This window comes from Scaptodrosophila lebanonensis, unplaced genomic scaffold (assembly GCF_003285725.1).
Source record: "Scaptodrosophila lebanonensis strain 11010-0011.00,11010-0021.00 unplaced genomic scaffold, SlebRS2 tig00000024-arrow-pilon, whole genome shotgun sequence".
In the NCBI taxonomy this organism is placed as follows: domain Eukaryota; kingdom Metazoa; phylum Arthropoda; class Insecta; order Diptera; family Drosophilidae; genus Scaptodrosophila; species Scaptodrosophila lebanonensis.
In genome coordinates, this window is record NW_022060538.1 from 5,753,203 (window position 1) to 5,778,411 (window position 25,209).

Sequence of the window (25,209 nt, forward strand, 5' to 3'; positions counted from 1 at the left end):
CATGCGCACGCGAAACGCGCTAAGCAGCTTATTTGCATAACGAAATTGTTCAGGCCTTACTTTACTTGTAAGTTTGCCGTTAGGCATAGCTGACTTACATATGTACGTACTTGACTGAGCGTTTGTCGTAGGTGTGTCGCGGCTTTTTTGTGATGATATAATTGCAGAATGCGACAGCAAAAATAACTGAGCAAAGCAAATAGAAAATGTGCTAAATGAAGCAGCGAAATTGCAAATACGTACTAGCTATAACGATAGGAAGGAAAGGAAAGTCGCGCGTTGGATACGCACGTTCGAAGAGTTTGTGAAAAGCATAGCAACAACAATAACTACAACAATTCGATGAAATTGTGTTTACGTGTTAATCTGGTTTTGTCGGAATTGTTCAGTGCTCATAAATTGATTTATTAAGTGCAGGCCATTCAGTGTTGATTTCGCTTTTGCGGCCAACAAAATAAAATACAAAAATAAAATAAAATAAAGAGAAAAAACATAAACCGACAATCAAATAAACAGGCATTTGCCATTGTTTGGCAATTCTTTTCTGCCATTGTTTGTGATACCTGGCTGGCCACTAGCCGCTTAGCCCCAACAAACTAATTGCTAGCGCAATCGAGCGTAGCCGCAGCTAAATAAACTTCTTTGGACAGCCAAATTGGCGGATTGTTGGCTACCACCAAGCAACAACAATAGCAACAACAATAGATACAGCAGTGATTCCTCAGCTGTCTGTTTCTTTCTGAAATTGCCGGGCTTAAGGTGTAAATTGCTGACACATTAACAGCAATTCCAGCTTAGGGCTTAGAGGGCTCACAGAATAAACGCGAACAAGCTAGTGAAATTGAAGGAGAAGACACAAAATGCATAAACGAATACACACAAACCACTATAATTGGCACGGTCGACTGAACGACAGCGACGACGATGCGTCAAGTGAGAGCTGCATATCCTCAACAGTTGCCGCCGGACGACTAAGGCCAAATCGAACAACAAACCTTGCTCACTACCGCTGTAGAAATCGCCCCACAATGGCCAAGACAAGCTGCTGCTCAAGTTGGTTGCTCATGCTGAGCGCCATCATCCTCCTAATCGAGTGCGCGACTGCCGTCCAGAAAGCGGATGAGCACACAGCGCAAGTAAATAGTCGCATTGGTCGATATGCGGCCACGACACCTTTAAGCCATGACATTGACACAGAGGCGACTGACATAGCGGCAGCAACAACAACAACAACATTGACGCCATCAGCAACCACCGAGCTGCCGCAGGAAGACTGGCAACCTATAAGCTTAAATGCGACACCACCTGATAGCGCCAAGAAGGTCAGTGGAGGCGGAAGAGCCAGTGATTCGCTGATGCTCCGCTTTGCACGCCGTTTCTCGACCGGGAACGAGCTCTGGGATGGCATTATTAGGGACTGCTATATCAAGCCCAGCATATCGTGTTTTCAGAAGAACGTCTATAGCTATTTGGATGGCGCGCTCGATGCGCACGATGTGAACGTGACACAAAGATTCAAATTTTACAGGAATCAAGTGCAATATGAGACCAAGGACGAAGTAGACCCAACGACAACAGAGTCAAGTCAAGGACGTTCTGGTAAGATCAGTAAATCTATCGGTAGCAAACATCCTTAATTAACAGAGCCTTCGAAATAAAGTTCGAAGCAAACTGATTATGGAACAATTTTAGGGCATAGGAAAGATGCTTCTGAAGCGATAGAGCCCTTAACTTCTTAGACCTTACTTTTCTGAGATTGAAAAGAAACAAAGACATTTAACAATATTTGAGTATGGCTTAAAACTGAATATTTTGTTCATTTTTCCACAGTTTTTCTTTGCTGTTAGAACTTCTTAGAACCGCACATCATTTACATCGAGTCAGTCCGACTTTTTACACCCTTCTCTGTCACAGTCCCGCAATTTAAATAAACTCAGATATAAAATGTAGTGCAGCGCTTTAAATATAACTTCAGATCATGGTGAAGTATTAAGCAAAATGCATACAAAATCAAAAAAGTCTTCGGCGCTAATTATTTCATTGATGGTTGCTTCGGTTGCTATATGATATAGTGAACCGATTTAAATATTGGCACTGCCTATTTATATCAAATTCTTGCTTAGATATTTTAATAATCAACAACGTTATTCTACTAAATCCACCTTAATTTCGTATTAAAATATTGTGAAAAAATGAATGCAACAATGCGCAGATTTGAAAAAAAAAAAAAATAGCATGAATTCGGTTTCCGATAAAAAGAGCAATCTAAGTGCAATAAAAGCAATGCCTGCAATTAAAAACAAGTTGGACTACAATCAAAATGAGTGAAATGTTAACAACTTCTTTAGAGAAAGAAATACAATATGCTTCCCTATTTATTTTAATAAATTGCTAAAATGTGCAAAACAAGAGTCCTACATGCGAGTAATTCCATTGAAACCTAAACAGAACTTTACTTCTCTGAGCTTGAAAAGAAACAAAGGCATTTCACAACATTTGAGTATCGCTTTCATTTTGAAGACTGAATATTTTGTTTATTTTTGCACAGTTTTTATTTACAGTTAAAAACACAAAAATATTTAAAGAACAACAAAAGAAACTACCGTAGGTCCATTCGCTATTCACAATGTTGGAGCCAAATGGGTTTGCCCAACTCTCCGTGTTATGTAAGCGCCTGCAGTTAGTTTCGATTTCGTTTAATGTTACAATTTGGAATGCTCGTCTGCCTTCGCTGTTGTTGTTGTCTCTGTTAGTTTTCACATCTCACAGTTCGATTCTTTGCCGCGTCGAGGTGATGTGTTTTGTTTACCTTTTGCTCAACACGTTCAACCGCCAACAACTTTCACTTGCCGCTGAGTTGTGATTTGATTTTATATGTGAATATACACACATATATACTATATACACTTTTGTATGTATAGTTCAGTCAAAATAAGAAACCGTAGAAAAATGAGCGACAGCGCTTTATACATGTGAGTCACGATGCTTAGTCGGCGCTCAATTAAAGCCACACAGTTGGATTTCTATCGGTGCTACAAACACTTCAAGAGAGCCGCAATAAACACCAAGAAAAACAACAATTATGCAAGCATAAACTTGTTAGAATTGCTTCAGAGGCCAGAGTAGATCTCATCCACTTTCATTTGCCTAAAACTGTCAGCATTTATGAGCATTTCACTCAAATGCATAAATTATTGCATTCCATGCAGCAGCATCCACATCTGCAGCGCCGGAAACTCCAATTGAGGAAGTGACCAATGCACTTTATGGCAAAAGCATCAAATTTGCCATGACACACGATCTGGAGGTGCAGCTGCCGGAGCTGATGTTCGATGGTGCCACATTTCGCATCTCACCTCGATCCATCGAAGGCAATGGCATCATTGCCAAGCTGGAACTCATACCCAAGCAGGAGGTCCAAGCACGTCTGGCCGGAAAAATTATCATGAAGAAAATACGTAAGTAGTAGCACAACAGATTTGTTTCTTAACTGACAAATTTCAAAGTCTATGCGAACAACACACAACAAGAGTTTCTGCCATAGGAGGTTAAACAATACCTTATTTCAACTATTATTAGCAACAAGTTATTAGCTATCAAGTAGCTTTCTAGAATGATTTTTTTTAAAAACTACGTCGAATGAATTGACGCAAACAAAGAAGACACTAAACGTAGACGATATTTTGCTTTTTAAAAATGATGCCTTCTTTCACAAAAAGCGACTTAAAATTTACATTTAAAATTATATTAACTTAATCATTGAATAATTAAAGAAAAACTTATTTTAACATAATTGGCTTGAAATGCAGATAAAATTAATAAATAAATATGAATATGTACCATTCATAAATATAAATTTTCCCTTCAGTTTTTATCCATTATCTTGTTGGCATTTAAATTCCTCAAAAAGGCATGCCTTGAAAAGGCATTCGTGCCACAACGCATAGCAGAAAAAAAGTTGTTGATTCAGCCACTTTTTCAAAGGGCACAGCACAAGGATACATGAAAAACAATATATATGTTAGTCCAAGGCTATGTACTCAGCTTTATATTTTCATAAATTCTTTAGCCTTTTTTTTCTTCACATTCATCTCATATACCGAAGAGTTTCTCGCAATGTGCACACTCATTTGTTTTATCTCTCAGCTATTTACTTTTATTATTATTATGCTGTAAATCCTTCTGCAGGCGTCGTACAACAAACGCATATACTTGTACATAGTTGCATGAATCAATACATTTTGTGCAATCTTGATTTTTCTTCCATTTCAATATTGTGCGAACATTTTAAAATTAAAGATAAATTTCAAGCTAACAGAAAGATCTACCGTAGTGAAAAAAAGGTCGAAAGTTGGCATCAACAAAGTTACTTATGTTGAATGCTATAGCCAAGACTTGCTTTCAAACAGCAGCCAAAAAATATTGGTAGCTCAACACCCGGGTTTCAAAAAAAAAAAAATATGCATAAAACGTCATTAAAAAGTTATTATAAAATTTTCAAATTATCATTCTACAAACATTTAAGTCCTTTAAAGCCTTTTAAATGAAATAAATTTATAGAAAATATATAGAAAATATTTTATGTGCAAATCAAGAAATGTCTGCAAATTGAATTCACGATTTTTTCTGGCTTCGCATAAACGTAGGATGGATATTGAATCTAACCGGAAAATGACTGCAATTTGTTGCAAGGCCCGCTTTCACTATCATTACTAGACAAGACTGCAGGTTGCATTCGGCAGCAGCTGCAATTGCATTTAAATAATATCAATTGGTTAGAAAAACTACCAAAATTTGTAATTTGTAACGATGCTTTCATTTCGTTTGGTTAGAAAAATTTCTACGCAGCAAGCTGTTGTTGTCATTCCTCGCCTTGCTGCTCATCATCAAAATCATCAAAATCAAGTTATTCTGGTTGCTGCCGATTGTCATTGGCGTTGGGGCGGCGAAGAAGTTGTTGCTGAAGTTTCTACTCTTCCTCTTCCCGGCACTGTCGCATCTGTTTAAGCTCTGCTCATACTATCAGCAGTCTTATCACACGACAAAATACCATCATCATCATCATTTGATTAATCATCATCATACGGTAAGTACATAGGCTGACGAATCAAAACAAAAGACAAGAAAAAGTTTGTTGTTTATTTGATTTCATAATTTTTGGACCGGTGGCTTTTAACTAAGTACTACGTGGAAGTGGAAGTGGAAATAGGGTTGACAGAACACATGCGCGCTTAGATTTCTTGCACGAGGAAGTCTTTGAGGAATTTCATTAAAATAACAGCGCATTTCACTCGGATGTGTCTGTCTGTCTGCCTCTCTGTTTGTTTGTTTGTTTATTCTGTGCCTTTTGTTTATGAAGGCATAGAATATTTGCCTACATTTTTTGCCGGTGTTTGTGGTTGCTGCCCACTTTTGAAATTCAATTAAAAAGTAAATAACAGAAAGGCATCAGTATCATATGCATAAATCGTGGCATATCTAACGTAATTGAATTTCGCCATTAAATTAATGAAATAAAAAAAAAAAAAAGTCGGGTGTTAAACTTAAAGTCCCGGCATAGAGCCTGCCATTTCACAACATAAATGCGTATTTCGCACAAAGCCAAAATATATGCACTCACATTCCAAGGATTAGTAAACACACAAACACACTCACACTCCTACTCTTGGCAAGCACAAACTCGCGTAGATATTTATGAGATATTTATATACACACATATGAAGATGTCGCTACAATATGCAGCAAATCCAGGGCTGCCAGCGCGTCGGCAATTCTATAATTCATGTGGAACAGCTTGCATATGATTATCAGGGGAGTGCTTATATATAGTATAGCCATGTGTGCTGCAATTGCCATAATAACGGATATTTATGCAATGAATATGAAACAATACTATTTGCATATTTCCACATGAGCAATCAATCGAACGCACGCACGACCCTATTGGCGTGAGAAGCGCAGAGGACAGCGCATTCATTTGTACAATTGCTACTATTCACAAGGACGTTACAAATGGCATGTGAACACGCACTCTATTAGATAATTTTATTAAGGCTGGCATGTATATTTTTAGCCAGCTCCATAAATAATTGATATATGCACTAAATAATTTGCTCTGATATCAACAGAGGAAGGAGCTAATCTTCACTTAGATACATACGCAATCTATGTTATGGAACTTGTTAGCTATTTGAAAAAAAGAGTAATAAATTGTTAAGCAGAAACCTTAAAGTTACTTCGCATTAGGAAAATTATATTCGAATTACTCCATTATCTCATGATAATGACGAAGTCTGCAATCCCTTTAATAAGCTTAAATATCAAACGTAAGACTTAAGATCATGGAAGGAACAATCTAAATATCTAATCAATGAAGCGCACTAAATTGATTGTAAAACATGAATTTAAAGCTAAAGTATCAATATTTATCCGATAAAAGGTTTTCTTACTCATTAGCTCTACATTAAGGAAGAAAAGACAAGAGGAAGCCAATTCACAACTGAATCTAATTTCTTGTCCACTAAGAAGTACTTACAGTTACATATATGAGAAATCTTACTTATGTTAAGGACAAATTAGTTTCATTTTAAATGTTTCCGATATCTGTCCACACCAAATCATATTTTATCGTGTTACATAAATAGGATATACATATAGTATGTAATCTCTTTTAAAGTTTGTAGTTCAACTATGGAGCAATTTTATTGCACATTTTTTTCCTCGTTGGTTATCACAAAATCTCTCTTTGACTGCAAATTTAAATTGCTTTTCACAAGCTTTTTCGCAAATCTTTATTAATCCATTGACATTTATATGGAATTTGGAGAAGTTCGTAGCCCTGTTGCCAACAAGCAATCAAAATGCGAGTATAACACACACAGACGAACACGGTCGGATAGAGAACATAAATTAATTTATGCCGCGTTTGCCTTACACGTCATTCCCACACATGTTCAGACACGCACAGACATGTGTACATGTGTATTCTTCACTAAGCCCAGGACACGATGCCATCTGTTTCGGATGTGTCGAAAATGTCACTTCGACTGCCTGCCTGCCTGCTTGACTCCTTGCTTGCCAGGCAACCGTTGGCAAACAAAGTTGTTCAGGAAAACTGTGAGTTCAGGGAACGTGAAATGACTTAAAACGTCTGCGAGTATTTGCTAACGCTTTTGGATAACAACATCAACAGCAACAGCAATACAACAAGAACAATAACAACAACAACAACAGCACAAAAGTGCAAATACAAACATATTTGAGCATCGATTTAATGCGCTCCAATATTCCAGCTTGAACTTCTATGAACGTGTATTTATTAACGGCTATTTAACAGTCAATGAACTGCTCAGAAAATGTGCCATCATTGAAAAACATAGCTCTATAGAGTATAGTGCTACATACATACATACATACATACATACAGATACATATATACAACAGCAATAGCAACAACTGTAGGCGCATTATGAAAGCGTCTGTATTTGTTGCTATAAATAGCCACAGCATAAAGCACTCTACCGATGATGAACAGCCGTCAAAGTCAGAGCCAGAGTCAGAGTCAGAGCAAGAGCCGGAGCCATAGAAGCCGCAATAAAAATGTCAAAAAACTTTGTGTTCAGTTTATTAAATGTGACATACGAAGCCCCGTCAAATTGCTTGGCTATTACTTTTTCTCTTCTTATTTTTAATTTAACCGTACGCCCACATCCTTTTCTCTCCCCTCCATCTATAGGTGGTGCCACCATGGCATAGCGGTGAGCATCAGTCGGGACCGGAACTTATCTACACAAACCCACCCAAAGGACATCCGTCGGCTTATTTGCATGGAGCGCCAGTGCATGAAAGCTATGGACCTGGACCAGGCCATGAACATTTTGAGGGCGCTTGGGAGAACTCCGGACCAGGGCTGGGATCAGAGTAAGTCGCTTTTCAACAAAATTTATTCACTTTCTTCTTTGTTTGTTTGTTCGTTTGCATAATCAAACTTCTTAACTGAGTGTTTCTAACTCTACTTTTTGTTCAAACATCAAACATTAAATCACAAACATACTCAAATTGCATGCAACATTGACAATACTCCCCTGCATTGTAATAGATATATAAGCGATATTAATCGCGTAGCACAGATTGAGGACAATGCGCATTATTTTAAGCCACATACTGCAAACGACGCAAATGAGTTGCATGCTTGGGGCCTTGCCACAACTCAGCCGTTTGGGAAGCAACCACAACAAGCACAACATCAGCGCTGGCCAGCCACACAACAACCAAGACCACCCATTAATACCGCTCCACATAGACAACAGCAACAACAACAACAGCAAATCAATTATCAAAAAGCACACGCCTCTAGTCACAGCTTAAGTCCATTCCAAAATCAGGAGAAACAAAGGTACCTCACCAAACCAGAAAGTCAACTTAACACACACAACAAACAGAGCACACTAAACACATCCTTTCTGCACACACACCTCTGCGCACGCACACATACACACACATACACTCACACAATAAACAATGCACACCAAAGCGAATGCTTGATTATTGCCTCGACTTCTCAGCTAACAAAACTCTAAAATATTTGCATGAAATATGTAATAAGAATTTCATTGAATGGCAAAATGAACGCAATCCGGGGCACTGAACCATAACAAGCTGTTCTCGCCAATTCGCTGAAATGTTGATTATATATTTAACAAGAACAATAACAGCAATAACAGAAATAGTAACAGCACCCCAATGCCAACTGTCAGCAGCATTCGTAGAACCCAAATTCAACTTTACATTCTCATCCTCCATTGCCGTTACAGCTCAAGGCCACAATTCGCACAATCAGCACCAAGTCCTGTCTATGTGGCAGGACCGCCAGGATCTCAGGCCATTGGGCCTGTGCCCGGCGGGGCAGCTGCACAAATTGCGGCACAATATGACCCAGCACGCAATAATCAACAGCATCAGCCGCAGCAACAACTGTCGGTGAGTTTACACAGAGTGTCCTTCTAAATGAAAAATACAGCCTAGTTTACACGCACAGTTCTAAGCATATAAATTGATAGTTTATTTATTTCATCGACAAACAAGGCTGTCGATGTAAACAAAAATGCAATTTAATAGAGAACTTAAGCTAATAAAAACTGAAATAAAAATAAAAAGCCCACAAAAACTCAAAAAAAAAAATAATAAAGAATTCAACCTTGTGGGATTTAAGATTTGTATTTCTAAGGTTTTCATCTGAAAATATATTGTGTTTATTAGATAATTTCTTTAAAGCTTTTAATAACAGGCCTTTAATATTAGAGGTACTCTTCAAATACAATTCTTACAATGACACTGTCTCTCCATAGCTATGTATAGTCGGGGTCACCAATTTAGACGATCGTAGGTCATCAGTAGTTTAGCAAGCAAGTTTTTAACTTTACTTTATGGTTTCAATTTGAAAAACTAATGAAAGACAATCTCTACACTTGGGGTCACAAAATGTAGATCATAAGTAAGCAAACCTTTAGCTTTATAACTATATGTTCCCTTTCTGCATCTCGGACTATTTACCAATATAATTGTTTCTAATCTTAGATAATAGAATTCAAGATTTTATGATCTTTCTAAACCGAAAATGGTTTGAAATTATTAATTATTTTAAATAAAATGAGAGGTGTGTCTATGTTGTTCAATTCATTCGAAGTCATTTCAAAATTCAAATTCAGTTGACTGAAAGCACTTATGAAGCTCCATTTAAATTACAATTCAATGAAACATTAAATGGGAAATGGTCAGATATGTATGTACACCTAATTCTGTTACCAGAAAAACCGTTTAAAAAAGACATTAATCATATGCATAACGGCCCATTAAAGAATGGTTTCTAGCTAGGTTTGTCAGCTGTTTGTGTTTTTATTTATTTATTTTTTATTTATTTGTGTTATTTTGAGCCGTGGTAAATGGAATAACAATACATAAAATTTTTAATTTTCAAAAAATACCGTGTAAAAACAGAATTATGTGTTTATTGATTTGCCTCCTTAAAACCTAACGTCTTAAAATGCAGTTACGAGGCACAATTTTAAAGTATTTGTGCATTTTGAAAGTTGTCTACATTTTTTCAAACAATATTTCGATTTAGTAGCAACTGAAAGACGATTACTGATATATTTGACAATATGAAATTTGTCCAGACTTTGTATTCTGCAGAAGTAATAAGACTCGAAGGCGAGCCCTCGAAGTGAAAATTGCATGTGTAAACGGATCTTTGTCTGGGTCAGTGGATCACTGGGGATTTACTGCTGAAGCAACAGCAATTGGTTGGTATATAGCATACTATATAGTCGTATTTGCACAAATGCATATGTCCATGTCGCAGCTGTGCAACAACACAATCAATCAAATTTCAATACGAGTAGGTGACGAGTGTCTCTGAAAACAACTACAATAACAATAACAGCGAAAACAAGTACAACAAAGTGCAGCAACGACCATTGCAAACAAAGTATTGGAACTTTTACCGAACTTAGCGTTTGCCTTAACGTCAGACACAAATAAAGACAAATAAACAACTAGACGTGGGCTCTGGCACATATTGACACTTTCCTCAAATGTGTAAATAGTTTCGTCAGGCCTTTCAATCTTTCAATGGCCTCTTCATGATTTTAGACTGCACGGTACATGCAAATTGCTGGGCTGGGTAAGACACAAAATTTTCTTATTGCCAGTTGAAGAGGTCTCTGGGTCCGCCACCAGTTTTCACTTTTGCAGTACTTTAACCGCAACATTGTCTTTAGCCATCCTCTAAGCCATAAAGCACCAGACACAAAGTCATAATTAAATGCACTTTGTCAGTGCGTTGGCCAAGTTGCAAAATCGCCCGCTGTTGCATTTAATTAAATGAGCGCACTACTTAAAACGTTGTCTACAGCACTTGACATTGTGAGACGGGCCATGGGAATGCCTAGTCACCAGACCAGACAACTAAGTGCCAGTTAAGTACGCCACCTTGTTGCTCCAAGAGCGAAAGTATGTCAGCAGTTTTAAGGCACCACAATGTCGCACCGTTAACAGCAGGATATACTCGCATGTACACATAAGTAGGTGTCTCTGTAAGGGCTGCGTAGACATTGAGACGAACTCATTGTCTAATTTAAATTAAGTCTAGGGCTCATTTAGCAAAGAGCCACTTAATTAGTGCAATAATATATATTTATATATATATATTTGGATTTACATTTATCTAATTTGTGGCATGCTTTTACGACCAAGTCATAAATCTAATTTCAAAATATTACGGTCGGCTTTCTTAAATCAAATCCCCCCATCAGTCAATCAGTGAGGAAGAATATATTTATTTATTAAAAAAAATTAAATGCTCGCAAAGCAGACCAAAATACCTTAACTCGCAAAGACTTATTTAACTACTCTTCAAACTCATCTCAAACACTTGACAACATTAAGAAACAAAAAAGTGTACAATCTGAACAATGTGCCAAAGGGTTTGAACATAATAAGCTGATGACAGACTTCAGTCTCTTGGTATGGCACTGAGATGCAGGGCATTCGATAAGTTTGATTACATATTGTCTGCAATGGGGACCTTTCAAACCAGCCGCTTATCCAGGATGACACCCAGGTGCTTGGTCTATGTGGAATACTTAGTCCTGGCACCCGAGCTCTCTCAAGCACCTTCTTTCTAATTTTCCAAAAATCAGGTTTTTATACCCTTTACCCAAATGTTTGTTTTTAATGATAGCCGAACATTTTTAACATCATTTGAAAATTCAGTGGGCAGATTAGATTAGATTAGAAGACTCATTTTATATAACAAACTTTATTTAAATATTCGGCAAAACCAAAATTTGTAAGCAATATTATCAACAAAGCAAATATCAATATATGAGTATATACATAGTATTAGATGTTTTGCTGTGAATGTTAAAGAAAACAATAATGAAATCACACAAAACTTTGTGGCAATAGAAGCACGTTCGAATATTATAAGCAACATTTCAACTTTACCTTAAACAAATATAATACTTTATCAGTTAAAACAATTAAATGATAAAGATTAATAAATATTTTATACTGCTTACCATTAATAAAGTAGAATGTAACGAATTCGTTTTACTAAACTATCAGTGAAACTGAATAATATAATTAAACTCAATTTCATGTTGAGCTCATTTATTTATTGCCCGAACCCAACCTCACCTCTTTATTACAGCCCGAGCTGTCTGCACAGCTAAAGGAAGCCATACGCATACAGGCTGAGCAGAGATTAATTGCACAGCAGCAGAAAATACTGGAACATCAGCCATTTGTGCAGGATGGGCAGGTTTGCAGCAGCAGCATAAGCTATAAATGCAATCAACAATTAATCATTTATTTTCTCACCACCCACCAACACACAGCCACTCTATCCGCTCAACTATGATCCCTTCTACAGTCCCATACTGTTGAAAATCGATAAAATCATTGAACAGCTGGGCGTTAAGAACGATTTGTGCAAGGAGCGTGTGGTCTGCAGCATGTATAAGGATCCGGCCAACTATAGTCCGCACAGCAACTTTGTCTCCGCCGAGCTAAGTCGGTAAGTATTGTCGTTGCCTGGCAACTTTGAGTGCACTGCTAATTATGGGTATTGAGGCCCAAACCATTTGCCTGGTTAGGTTGGCTGACTTGGCTTACTTGCTCAGTGCCGCCGTCAACGGCAGTTTGTCAAATAAAGAGCTCACTAAACTTTTGGCTTATGGCTTTCTTGTGCTCTAATAGTCGCAGTCGCACTTAAATGTCAGCGTTTCTAATTATAATGTCAGGGGCTTGTCAAGATGCAGCTGCAGGCCTCATTGCCGCAGGCATGGCGAATTCGGAATGAGTGTTACAGTTCAGTGTTTTCTTTCGGGGTGAAACTGCATGCCACACGTTTTCAATTAATAGGCACGAGCGTGAAAAGAAAGCGACGCATTTGTCACAAAAGTTGGTATCAACGCCCCCTCCATCGAAGCGTAACTCTTGGCGCCAACGAGCGTGTAAAGTCGGCCCGCGAATGTGCGAATCCTCATCACATAATTGACTGACGTTTCGGTGTCCAGTCAGGCGGACACCCACCCACATAATACGAGCAGCATGATCACAACCACTATTCACGCTCAGACTTGGCGCTATCTTTTGCACTGTCGCTCAAGCGTGTCGTAGGCCAATGGCAGACCGACGAACAGTCGGACAGACAATCAGACATGTAATTTTAATAAATTATTATTGTTGTCTGCCGCAGCGGCAGCAAACGAGAATGACAATGACAATGACAACGACAACGACATCGGTGACAGCAATGACAATTGCAGAATCTTATCTGCCACCTGGACAGACGTAGACAATGCACGTTAAATTACGAGACGACTGCGATGTCGTTCATTGTCGTTCGTTGTCGCCGGTATCTCTAGGAGAAGTTTCATGACATTTTGCTTGTTGGAAATAGGACGAGCAGAGAGATATGCTGACAGGCAGTGGCATTATTGTTGCATATCTTTCTGCGCGCCAAGCCGGTACCTCTAATACTTGTAGTTGGCCTCGTTGGGTGATTTATGACTCGCCCGGCAAAGTCAATGCCAAGTCATTAATTGAAAGCCCAAGTGTGTTTAATTGCTTATCAGCAGCAACAGACAAAGCTCCGAAAACAAAAGGTCATTCAGGTGGAGAGGCATCAACTACAGCCATTCTTTTCGTCACAGATACCAACTTTTAATTAATTAGCCGCCAGGTAATTGAACGCTTATACTACTTGAACAATTGTTAATGGCAAACTGTAGGTGGAACTCTAGTAACTATCCATGGAAAGACAAACAAATATTTATGGAACGATTCATTATGATATAATTTGAAGGCATTGGCATGTAATAGATAGAGATAGATTCAAATTTATGACTGTCTCTTCGGTTATATATTAATTGGGAAAAATGTGTAATGTGTTTTTGTGCTGTTGCCCCAAAAAAAAACCCAATTCAACATTTTAGTAATAATAATAGTGGAAATAATAGAAAATTTTTTTGTAAAAAGAAAGAAGTTTAGTTTTTACATAAATAATGCACAAATATCAATTTGCAAAAAGACGATAACTTATAAATTATTAGCAATTGAAATAGATAGAATGAGTTTTCTAAAAAATTAGAAGATTATGTATTCTTATCCCAAAAGTTAGTTAAGAAATACTGTCTTAATTTCGAGATATTTAGAAAATGTTTTCTTTTTCTTTGGTGCATATATAAGTTTCAAAAGTAGTTTTCATAATGAGATGTTCAAATTAAATGGTCGCCCTTTAAAATAGATATGGATTCCATCTTCAAGTACACACTATAAGTTTCAGATAAGATTGTTTTTCTGAATATACAAGTATGTACTTATAAACAATAATACACATACAGTTCGAAATCTTGAATGTTTTTATATGTAGAAATTCTATAAGAATTTAATAATGTTTAAATGCATGATTATACAAGTATATACTAAATAAATAGGGGTATTGATAAATCTTCAGCAAATGCTTATCAATAGTTTCATTGCTCCAGCTTTTATAGTCAAGAATATCAAGGCGTTCATAAAGTCGCATTGACAAACGAACTAACAGATTATCAATATACTTAGTTGTTAATTTAGACAATAGCGACCCCTTTTGTTCTCATGATATTACATAATTTTGTTAGTTATGCATGAATTAAATAGTTGGCTAAGAACAAATTCATTTCAATTTTTATAGAAAGTTGAAGAACTTTGGGCTTTTAAGATAAAGAAATTTCGTAACTCTCTTCCTATGATTTTTTTGATTGGGAAAGCCAATAAAAATTAATTAGAACTTTAATCTGCAATTAACGAATTAGGCACATCTATAATTTCCAAAGACCACCAACGAATGCAAGCATTTGTTACAAAGTTGCCATGAACAAGCAAAACACTAACTAATAGCTATTTTAGACAAGCTCTGATCGATTAAGAAGCCAATTTTGCATCATATCAATTCTCTTTGTAGCTATCGTTCAAATAAATGATTGATTATAAAAGAGCAAAGCAAAAAGGATCAAAGTCCATTGTCTTTAATAGTAAAGTCATTAAAAAGAGTTAATGTAACAAAAGGACTACATCACGTATCCCAAAGAAATGCTGACACAAACAGCATATTAAATAGATCTACAAGTAGTTGTTGTTGACTTAAGCGTTTCAACACACTGTCGGCATGGAATCCATTAGCCTAACACTTGAACATAACGGAGGAAGAAAAAAAAGGACACGTTCAGCATCGTTAAGTTGCATCTGACATGCCGTTTTATAAAGACGTCGCACTTAACAACTGAACAATTCACGCCTGAATAGTTAGCGAGACGTCTGAGTCTGAGCCCAAAATAAAAACACACACCTACGTTCACATGCAAGTATTCTAAAGCATAACAACAAATCTATGGATCCACACACGCAAGCTCCGAATGAAAACCCTTAAAGTCCATTTGTGAATGTGCGAAAAAGAAATATATTTGTACTGTACTCGTATATGTAAGTGTGACTGGCGGTCTGTTTCGGAACAAAGTTAATTATCCAAGTTCAAGCCACTCATTGATTTTAGCCCAGAGCCTTTACAATTGGCCAAGCAGTAGCAGGACAGCTGCTGGCAGTTTCCAGAAAGTTAATTGAATTTGCAAAAGTTATGTAAACTTTGCGTTATCTGTAGCAGCATACTACACTCGAAGAAAATTCCCATGTCATACATTCAAGTTCTGCTTTGAATGTTTAACCATTTAAAGAGTAAATTACAATCTCCAATTGCCATTTGATTTATTAATAAATAAATAAATTTTTTTGATACTTTTTGTTAAATAAATTAATGATATCATATTATAATTTTAACTGTACCGCGCACATGTTTGCTTAATTAAAATACACTTATATGAAAATCTCATTGTATTTAATCTTTTCTGCAATTCACGAACTAAATATTATGCACTCAATCTTTGATAACAAACCTATTTCCGTAAACAAAGCTGATATTCGTATTCTTCCAAAACCTTAGAAGAAAAAGAACCTTTTAAGGACAGTACAAGTACTAAAAAAATCAGAATCCTCCATTATTTCATGCTTGTTTAAAGAGCGATGCCCGAATAGATAAGTTGTCGCCGGAATTAAACAAGTGTTTTCAAAATTTCAGTGCCAGCAAGAAAAGAAAGAAAAAGAAAAAGCAATGCATTTAAGTTGCAATAAACCAATTTTAAATCTGAATACAAATTCTGATAATTTGAAAACAAGTGATTGCCATTTTCTACCTAAATTCAGCAGCGTTAAGTCTAGTTGAGTTCAGACGTTAAGTGGAGTTGAGTTAAGTTTGAGTTAACCTAAAAAGTAAAATTTAATTTCATTAACTCGAGCTAAAAAGTTAGAAGCGCTGAGTTGAGTGGTAAAGTTAAGCTAAAATAATGAGTTTAGATGAGTTAAGATAAATTAAATATAAATAAAAGCTAATAGAAAAGTAATTCATGGTGCTCTGGTTACCATTTAACGGTGAAGCTAGTTTATCAAAAATAGTTGCAGAAATGTTCTGTTCTTTACAATTTATCAACAATTTTAATTCCCTAATTATAGAATGAAGATGCAAATACAAAACTCTGAATGTTTATAATCAATGATCAGACATTACTTTACATTTAGTGCGCAACTTTATGCAAACCAACAAACTTTTTATCTATAACAAAATTATTTAGAAAAGATTAAAAGGAAATAATATTCTGAGTGTTGTATTATATCTTTTATAGAGACACCAGCGAACTGGAGCCCGTAACGAAAGCGAATGAGGCTGTGAAACGTTTCTATCGCCTCATACAAGCGGCGCGCGATGGTCAGGATCAAAAGGATTGCGCCAGCCTATATCCACAGTGCAATATGCCAACGAAGTGAGACTGGACGAAGCGGCCATCGATGGCCGACGATGGCCGTCATGGCCGCAGGTGCTTTCCTGTTTTTGAGTCAACATTTTTTCTGTTTTTTTATGTGTTAAACCGAACTGTAAATAGGCGCATATGTTAAATGTTTAAGCGTAATTTATTTGTTAAATTTTATGTATTTATTTATTTATTTATCAATGTACTGTAATTGATTGGTTTATTTATTCTTAATTTAAGACCTCACCCAGTCCAGTCCATCCCAGCCACATCACTGTTTGCATAATAATTATTCTGATTTTGTTTACAGTCAATCAAATTTTAATGCCTTAACACTTTTTAAATGATGGCACATAGAATAGCCAAATCGTGAATCACTTTTACATGCAATAACATTGCAAAAACAAGAACTAACACTAAACAAAAAAAAACAAAAAAAAAAAAATGAAATCAGAATTTTTATTATTCGCTGCGCTATATTTAAAAGAGCGCAAACAAATGTGGCTAAATCAAATTAGTCAATACAAGAAAAAAGAAATTTTTGCTAGCAACAACAACACATTTTGTATGTTTTTGTACTTTTTGCATGCACGCAAGAAAATTTCAAAATAAATTGAAAATTTGTTAAACATCATTCGAATTTTATGGTATAGGCATAAATAATGCAAAAAAAAACAAAAGAAAGAAACAGGAAATCAGAGCAACAGCCAGCGGGGCGTATGCGTATTAAAGGCCCCCTCGAGCGACATGAATCAATTAGCACACATATGGATGGATGGAAACAACAACAACAACGACAGCAGCAGCAGCAGCAACAGGCAAAGCAGCAGCAACCACAGCGAACAATTTCTAACATACGCCGCGTTGTTTTCATTGCATAACTTCAGGCGCTGTGGCAGACTCGGCGCTTGTCGCTCAATTGTCGTCAACAACAGTCAAATTAGAAGGAAGTCATTTGCATAAATACATTTACAAGCAATTCTATTGAAATCTGTGTGGCTTTGATGTCGACAGGCCACCCCCCTGCCCGCACAACCGACGACAAGGAAAATATATATGTATATACGAGTGTATAAATACGAGTATATACTTATAAAAAAAGGAACGTAATGAATATTAATGCAAGTGTGTATACTTCGAGCACAATTAACGCGCAATGGGCCAATGGCTTTCACTTTTATTTCGGGTACGCGCTATTGTCACATCAAAATTCTTTGCCAAAGAAACAAACAAAATTACGACGAATGCGGAAATAAGCAGGAAATGTCGCTACAACTTGCGCGGCTTCACCTCCGGCTAGCCAACTGCAATGACATCAAAACACCAATTGCCAAATTGGCAGCTCATTAAGTGGCATGGCAGCCAAGGCAGGCAATACCTGCACCCTGCCCGCGCCGCCTCACTCGCATTTCATTATCGTTTATGGGTTTAATTTCGGCCCATCAAAATATCACCGCTATTCGAAACCTATAAAAAAATCTATGAGGCACTTAAAGTGGCAGCCAACGCCAGCACACACAGCAAAAGGAAAATGTCACGAAAGAAATTGACACACCCTGTTCAATATGAAGAGGCCGGGTTCGCTACTTGAGCGCAGACGACGAATTCCGGGGTTATTTTGAGTTCAAGAGCCATTTAGCTGCCACTTATTTTAAAATAGATACGTACGTTGGATGTTCAAAGAAGAAACGAAATTACAGAATAAATTTAAAACTAGACTCTGTTTCAGTTCGAGCAATAAAGAAGTTATATAGCATTTAAGGGCGTAAGCAGAAACATATGTGCTCGTATTTTTATACCCTGTACCCAAAGGGTGAAAGGGTTTACTAGTTTTATGCGAATGTGTGTAACAGGGAGAAGGAGGCGTGACGAACCCCACAAAGTATATATAATCTTGATCAGGATGAGAAGTCGAGTCGATATAGCCATGTCTGTCTGTCTGTCTGTCTGTCTGTCTGCCTGTATGAACGCAAGGATTTCAGAAAGTATAAGAGCTAGAATAGCCAAACACCGTCCCACTCCCCCGCAAATCGTGTTTTTTTAAATACATAATTTTTATACCCTGTACCCGTAGGGTAAAAAGGGTATATTAGGTTTGTGCAAAGTATGTAACATGCAGAAGGAAGCATCTCCGACCCCATAAAGTATATATATTCTGAATCAGCATGACGAGAGAAATCGTTCTAGACATGTCCGTCCGTCCGTCCGTCTGTCCGTCCGTCTGTCCGTCCGTCCGTCTGCATGAACGCGAGGATCTTACAAACTATAAAAGCTAGAATTACCAAAGTTGGCATCCAGATTCTCCTAGGTCCGAGAAAGGACGAGTTTATTTTATTTTTTGGAATTTCCCCCCCCCCCCCCCCCCCCCCCTTCCCACGCTACAGAATTTCGTCAATAGCGTCCACATTTCAAATGCTATCTAAACCAAACTTTGCACACATAATTTATATATAATTGTCTATTGTTGTTTAAAATTTTATTCAATTCGGTCAATTCTAAGAAAAGTTATTAGCGAAACAAATTCTCGCCAGTACAACCCCCACAAACTGCAGCAACAAGTTCGCTCTTCTTCTTCCTCTTTTTGCTGCTGCTATGGGCGCATATAACTCAGTGACGGAAGTTTACCTGGGTACAGGGTATTACACTGTCGGGCTTGCTCGACTGTAGCGTTCTCTCTTGTTTTTCTTAAATTTTCCTTTTTTTTGTGGAGAGTACAGTGTATTTCCCTGTCGGGCTGGCTCGACTGTGGCGTTCTCTCTTATTTAAATTATAATAAATCCTTCTTTAAAGGTCTGGCAACCATTCCTAAAGCTAAAGCTAAATCTTTCTAATTAAAGCGAAAATGTTGCAAAATTATTTAATTGATGCCAGATCTGTTCGCCGGCATTTGTCATCATTTATATCCCTACATTCTTATACATTTACAAAATAGTAGCGATGTTAAATGCCGGCGTAACAGCTAAACACATTGCACATGACTTTAATTTGTCGCATCAAATAGTGCACCATCAAATAAACAAATCTAAGACCCATACAGACATCATCAACATGTCCAGAGTAGGTGATGAGTGCAAAACAACGCCCAATTAAGACTGTCAATCAACAAAGATTCGAATCAAGAAGCGTACATTTCGGAGATTTAAGACATGATATATCTGGCATATGAAAGGCGAACAAGCTCAAAAGATTGACCTCGCAGATGCTATAAAAGTTTGGGAGAAGCGTGCTGTGGAAAGATTAAAGCTCCCTTAAATAAAATGCATCACAAAAATGTTTCATGAATAATAAACAAGCATTCGCAGCTGAGCTATATGCGTCTATATCAGAAGCAAAAGAAGAAGAAAAGCTAACCCCCTCCTCCTAGAGTGAAATTATTTCGCTAATAACTCTTTCTGAAATAGGCCGATTTGGATGCCTTTTGAAACAAAGAAACAAACTATTACTCGTATATATATATGTAAAGAAAAAATACTATGTATACCTATTAAATAGGATAAGGATAAAGAGAGCTTACATATCAAGTGTGGTCCATGTGCGCTCTGCCAGACAGACAGACAAACGGACGGACAGACGGAGGTTGGCTGCATCGATTTCATGCTGATTATTACTATATATTTACTTTATGGAGTTGGATCTGCTTCCTTATACCTGTTACATACTTTACACAAACCAAAAACTTACCAATTTTGGGTGGAGAGTACTACAATATCCTTGTATGGGAAAAAGTGAACCACGGAGGCGATTCAGTTCAGCTCATATTTTGGGGATACACTGCCAACAATGGGTTCGGACTGTTCGTTTTAAATGACTCGATGAACTAACTCCAATACTTTCTATGTTTACAATGTCTAACAAATTCCATCGTTGCTTCTAAAAAGTTAATTTTTCGCTGTTAAATGAACTTCTTTAAGGCAACTGTTTGTTCTGATAATGCCTAGAAAAACAAGAGAAAGGTAAACAATTATGCATTTTAAGAAACACTCTTCCCATTATCATACAATCTAAATATAATTTTCAAAATGATGCAAAATCTTATTTTCTTTGAGACTTACCACAAAATGATAAGTCCCTTGGTTTTAAAGCTAATTCAATCAATAAAAAGAAATATTTTATGTGTCGCGCCTGTTAATGCAGCGCCTTCTGCTGCTTCAGTATACTCGTACTATACAAGTATATTGTGTTTAGTCTTGCCATCGAGCAAGATATTCTAATTGAGTTTCCAAGCACGCACGACGATTGGAAGTCAAGCCACTTGATTTTACGAGCACAAAACGACCCGCCCCTGTCAACGATGCGTGATAGAAACTGACAAATGCCGAAGATATAAAATAACTTTCAATTATGAGGGTGTCTCCATTTTACGGCGCATATTATGTTCAAAAATTGTTTGACGCACAGCTACAGCCACAGACAATGACAAGGTGGCCATAAAACGCACAATTAACCCAAAACCTCCCACTCGTGCTGTACAGAACCAGAAGGTAATGGGAAGCTAACCCACGAGCAGGTGAAACTACAACAACTTGCGCTTTCCACGGCTTTGGGCTGCGAGAGCCCCGCCAGAAGGCCGAACAAGGTGAGTGCGAACTGACGAATGTGACGAAGCGCAATGGGCGCTAAAGAAAAGGCTCAAAGCGGACAGCGGAAAGCAAAGAGGCAGGCAGACAACGAAATCGCAGGCTGCATACGCAATTCAATTAACAAAGTACCGACGTATAAAAACCAGGCGCGACCCACAAGCCATTTGCATAACCCACTGAGTGGCCAACGCGTGCGCACCACCACAACCACCGCCACAACCACAATCACAATCACGAGCGTAGCCAGGAGTACTTCAAGTAAGAACGAACGAAAGTGAAAGGATGAACAGTTACGCCTGGCTTATCGTCGCACTGACGACGACATTGGCCGCCGTCGTCGTCGACGGAGCGCCCAGTCAGACGCCGCAAATGGCACCACAATCCGCCACAGAGCTGGCATTGGATATGTACAACAGTTGTTTCAAGGACTTAAGTGTGTCGTGTGTACGCCCCAAAGCCATTCAGTGGTTGAATGAGGCCCTGCACCAGCCGCAGGTGAAGTTGACCGAACGTCTATCCATAGTGCGAACCTCGGCACAGCCCATGGAGCAGCAGCGCGCACTTGGTCCTCAGGAGCAAATGTTTGACAACATCGACAGCTATTTGGCCACACACGCGCTGAATATTGAGGCGCCCGAATATTTCCGCAGCACGGAGGCACGTTCGCTAGTGCCAGACTTTCTCATGCAGAATGCTCTGACCCGGGGCGGTTTGGTGCCCCTGGCTGCTGCAAATGAGGGTAAGTGGGACTGATATTTGGGTTAAGCTAAATGAACTTAATGCATTGCTTCCGCGTTGTGGTAGGTCGTGGCATGATACGCAAGGCTGTGCTGCCCTTCCTCATTGGCCTGAAATTGAAGACCACCGTGCTGGTGCCCCTTGCCCTGGCGCTCATTGCCCTGAAGACCTGGAAGGCCATGACATTAGGTCTGCTCTCGCTGGTGCTGTCCGGCGCTTTGGTCATTTTCAAGATAGCCAAGCCGAAAATCGTCAACTACGAGGTTGTGCACTACCCCCACCATGTGGAGCATGTGGTGCCCCACCACATTGAGCACATAGTGCCGCATCACATAGACCATCACCACTTGGACCATCACATCGACCATCACGTCGACTTGCCAGTGGAGCATATTGAGCATTTGGAGCATCCTGCGCCCGCCTGGGATCCACATGCCTGGGCACGCTCCTCGCAGGAGCCGCAAAATGCACAGGATATGGCATATGCGGGCCAGAAACGCCGCTAAAAGCAACAAAGAAAGAGCTAAGGAAACGGCCAGAGCACGTCTTTATTTATTGCTATTTTAAGTAGTCGACACGCAAAGCTGCAAAAGCTGCGTTTGTTTTATTTATGTATTTATTTATTTATTGTTTTTATGAGAAGTGTACAAACAAAAAAAAAAAAAACGAAGCGAAAATAAGAAAAAAAAAGGAGAACCAAACAAACAATTAGAAAGTATTTGAGGAGGAAGGAAGTCCGCTCAGCAGCATTTCATGCTCTCTCCTCTTTCTCTCTCTCTCTCTCTCTCTCTCTCTTTCCCTTATGTGTGTGTAAATATTTATGAAATAAAGCATGAACAAGATTATTTACTTAATTCAAGGGACTAACTAAAAAGGAAAATCAAAAATGCTTAAGATTGCGCGCTCGCAAGTGCCGAAAATAGAACGCACATCAAATCATCCAAATTGGGGATCAGACGAAAATGTACTAATGCGCTAATTTGCTTAGCTTTGAACCCTTTTCTTTCGGAGGTGCCCGCTGTGGCCGCACAAATCTCCTTGGCTTATGCAGCAAAGCGCTGCCGCTCGACCCATGAGCTGAGCAAGTTATTTGCCAAAGACGAGTAAATCATGAAATTTCATTTTAATTTTTCTGACCTTAAGTATCTCTCTTGCTCTCGCTCTGTCCTCCATAAGCTGTGAAAGTGGCAAAGAAATCAGTTTCTTTTCTCGCATACATCACACCGAAAATCAATAGTAATTCATATCCAATGCAGTCCCGCCACCCCTCAGCGCCCGCTCTCTGCGGTCAACCCTAACAGACAGATAGACGGACAGACAGCCAGCCAGGCAGGCAGGCAGCCATGTGGGAAAGCTAGCGATGGCTGCGTGCAACAATGCAAAATGGCGTCGGCGCCAACATCAACGCCCCGGTTAGTGTGTGCGTGTGCGTGTGTGTGTCAACACCATTTCTACGCAACAATTTCGAATGTGAAAATTGTATCCAATTTTAATCAAATAAGCACGCATGTGCATGCATGGTCGGCACGGGGCAAGTGGGGCCGCGGCAGCTGGGGCAGTAGTGAGTGCGCCCGGAATTGCAAATTAAGCGCCAATGTGTGTGCGAGGTGAAATTTTTGCTTGACCAAAGCTCGACATTTAAATTGATATCAAATTCAATTTTCATTACGTTTTACGCGGCAAAAGGAAACAAAAACAAATACAGAAATCATACATTATAGTGCCCGACACATAAATACCCTTACACAGAAATGGAATTAAATAACCATAAGCAAGTGTATACAAAATATGGTATTAAAATGATTTAGTTATAAGGGCTAGTCCCGTAACCACCACTCCTTTATTTGTAAGCAAGTAAGATCTTTTAATGTTGAACAATTTAAATGTTTTCACGACTCCGGAGAAACGTTCTACTAGCTCAGCACCTGATACGGGCCTCCAACAAGGGGAAAGCCGATAAGTGTTTAATCTAAGATTTGAACATTCATTTAATTTAGATAATTCATTAAGACTAAGTAGACCCTTTTCCAACAGTTTACTTGAAAAAAATACAAAAAATAAGTTACGATTTAAGTTATTAGTACAATATTTTTAAAAAACAGTTTCTTTTACTATTATTTTATTTGGATTTTATAATTTTTATAATCAATACCCAGGATAATCGAAATTAGAGACACGATCTGATGCTGCTTTATTATGATTATTTAAAAATGCTTTTCATTTTGCCATTAAATATATATTTAAGTTTGTTTTTAATTTTAACAATTCCCCAAGCCATTAGTTCCATTTAATATGAATTTAAGAAACACATTAAAAGCTAGACCCCAAATAATCTACAGATTTTTTCAAAAAAAATATAAGCAGACTTAAAACATATTTACTAAATAGTATTCTGCATCTACCATTCGATCAAACAATTATTTAGATAATTAAAACATGAGAACATTTAAACAAAAATTAAAAATAGTTTAATTAATTAAATGAGAAAATCATTTTTAATGATAAAACACAAATTAAAAGGTAAATCAAAGTTCAATTATACATAAAAACAATTTTAGTGTTGGCCGTTGCTGCTAGTTGTTGTTTGGTAACATTTATTAGATACTTATTTATTTATTTATTGTATACTCTTTTTCCATCTCACATTGAGCTCATTTCCAGAAAAGTCTCTATTGGAACTACACAGAAGCAAATTGATTTGTTTTCAGCCTGAGTGTTTAAAAACTAGATTTTAAATAATTCAACATTTAAAGCCCATTTTCCCCCTTTGGGAATCGAATTTTCCAAAACTTTAATGTTCCCCTACAAGATAAATGAATCTTTTTCGAGCTTTGCAATGATTTACAATCAATTAGTTAGGACACACTGTTTTACGTATATTTGAAGATTAATAGAAATAGAAGTTAAAAAAAAAACAGAGGCTGATAAGGAATAAACAAGTAAAAAAGCTAAAGTCGGGTGTCCCGACTTTGAAATACTCTGTACAT

The 25,209-nt window shown here is 37.8% G+C and overlaps 2 protein-coding genes across 2 annotated transcripts; both read left to right on the forward strand.

Moving 5' to 3' along the window:
• The first annotated feature begins 1,028 nt into the window (after nucleotides 1-1,028).
• Nucleotides 1,029-16,920, forward strand: LOC115622000. Its single transcript, XM_030515855.1, has 9 exons — nucleotides 1,029-1,599; nucleotides 3,213-3,458; nucleotides 4,833-5,086; nucleotides 7,736-7,920; nucleotides 8,099-8,395; nucleotides 8,814-8,979; nucleotides 12,212-12,322; nucleotides 12,399-12,577; nucleotides 16,779-16,920. The coding sequence occupies exons 1-9, from the start codon at nucleotides 1,029-1,031 to the stop codon at nucleotides 16,918-16,920; spliced, it is 2,151 nt and encodes a 716-aa protein (XP_030371715.1).
• A 4,846-nt stretch (nucleotides 16,921-21,766) lies between these two features.
• On the forward strand, nucleotides 21,767-22,728 carry LOC115622004. Its single transcript, XM_030515858.1, has 2 exons — nucleotides 21,767-22,223; nucleotides 22,289-22,728. The coding sequence occupies exons 1-2, from the start codon at nucleotides 21,767-21,769 to the stop codon at nucleotides 22,726-22,728; spliced, it is 897 nt and encodes a 298-aa protein (XP_030371718.1).
• The last annotated feature ends 2,481 nt before the right edge of the window (nucleotides 22,729-25,209 follow it).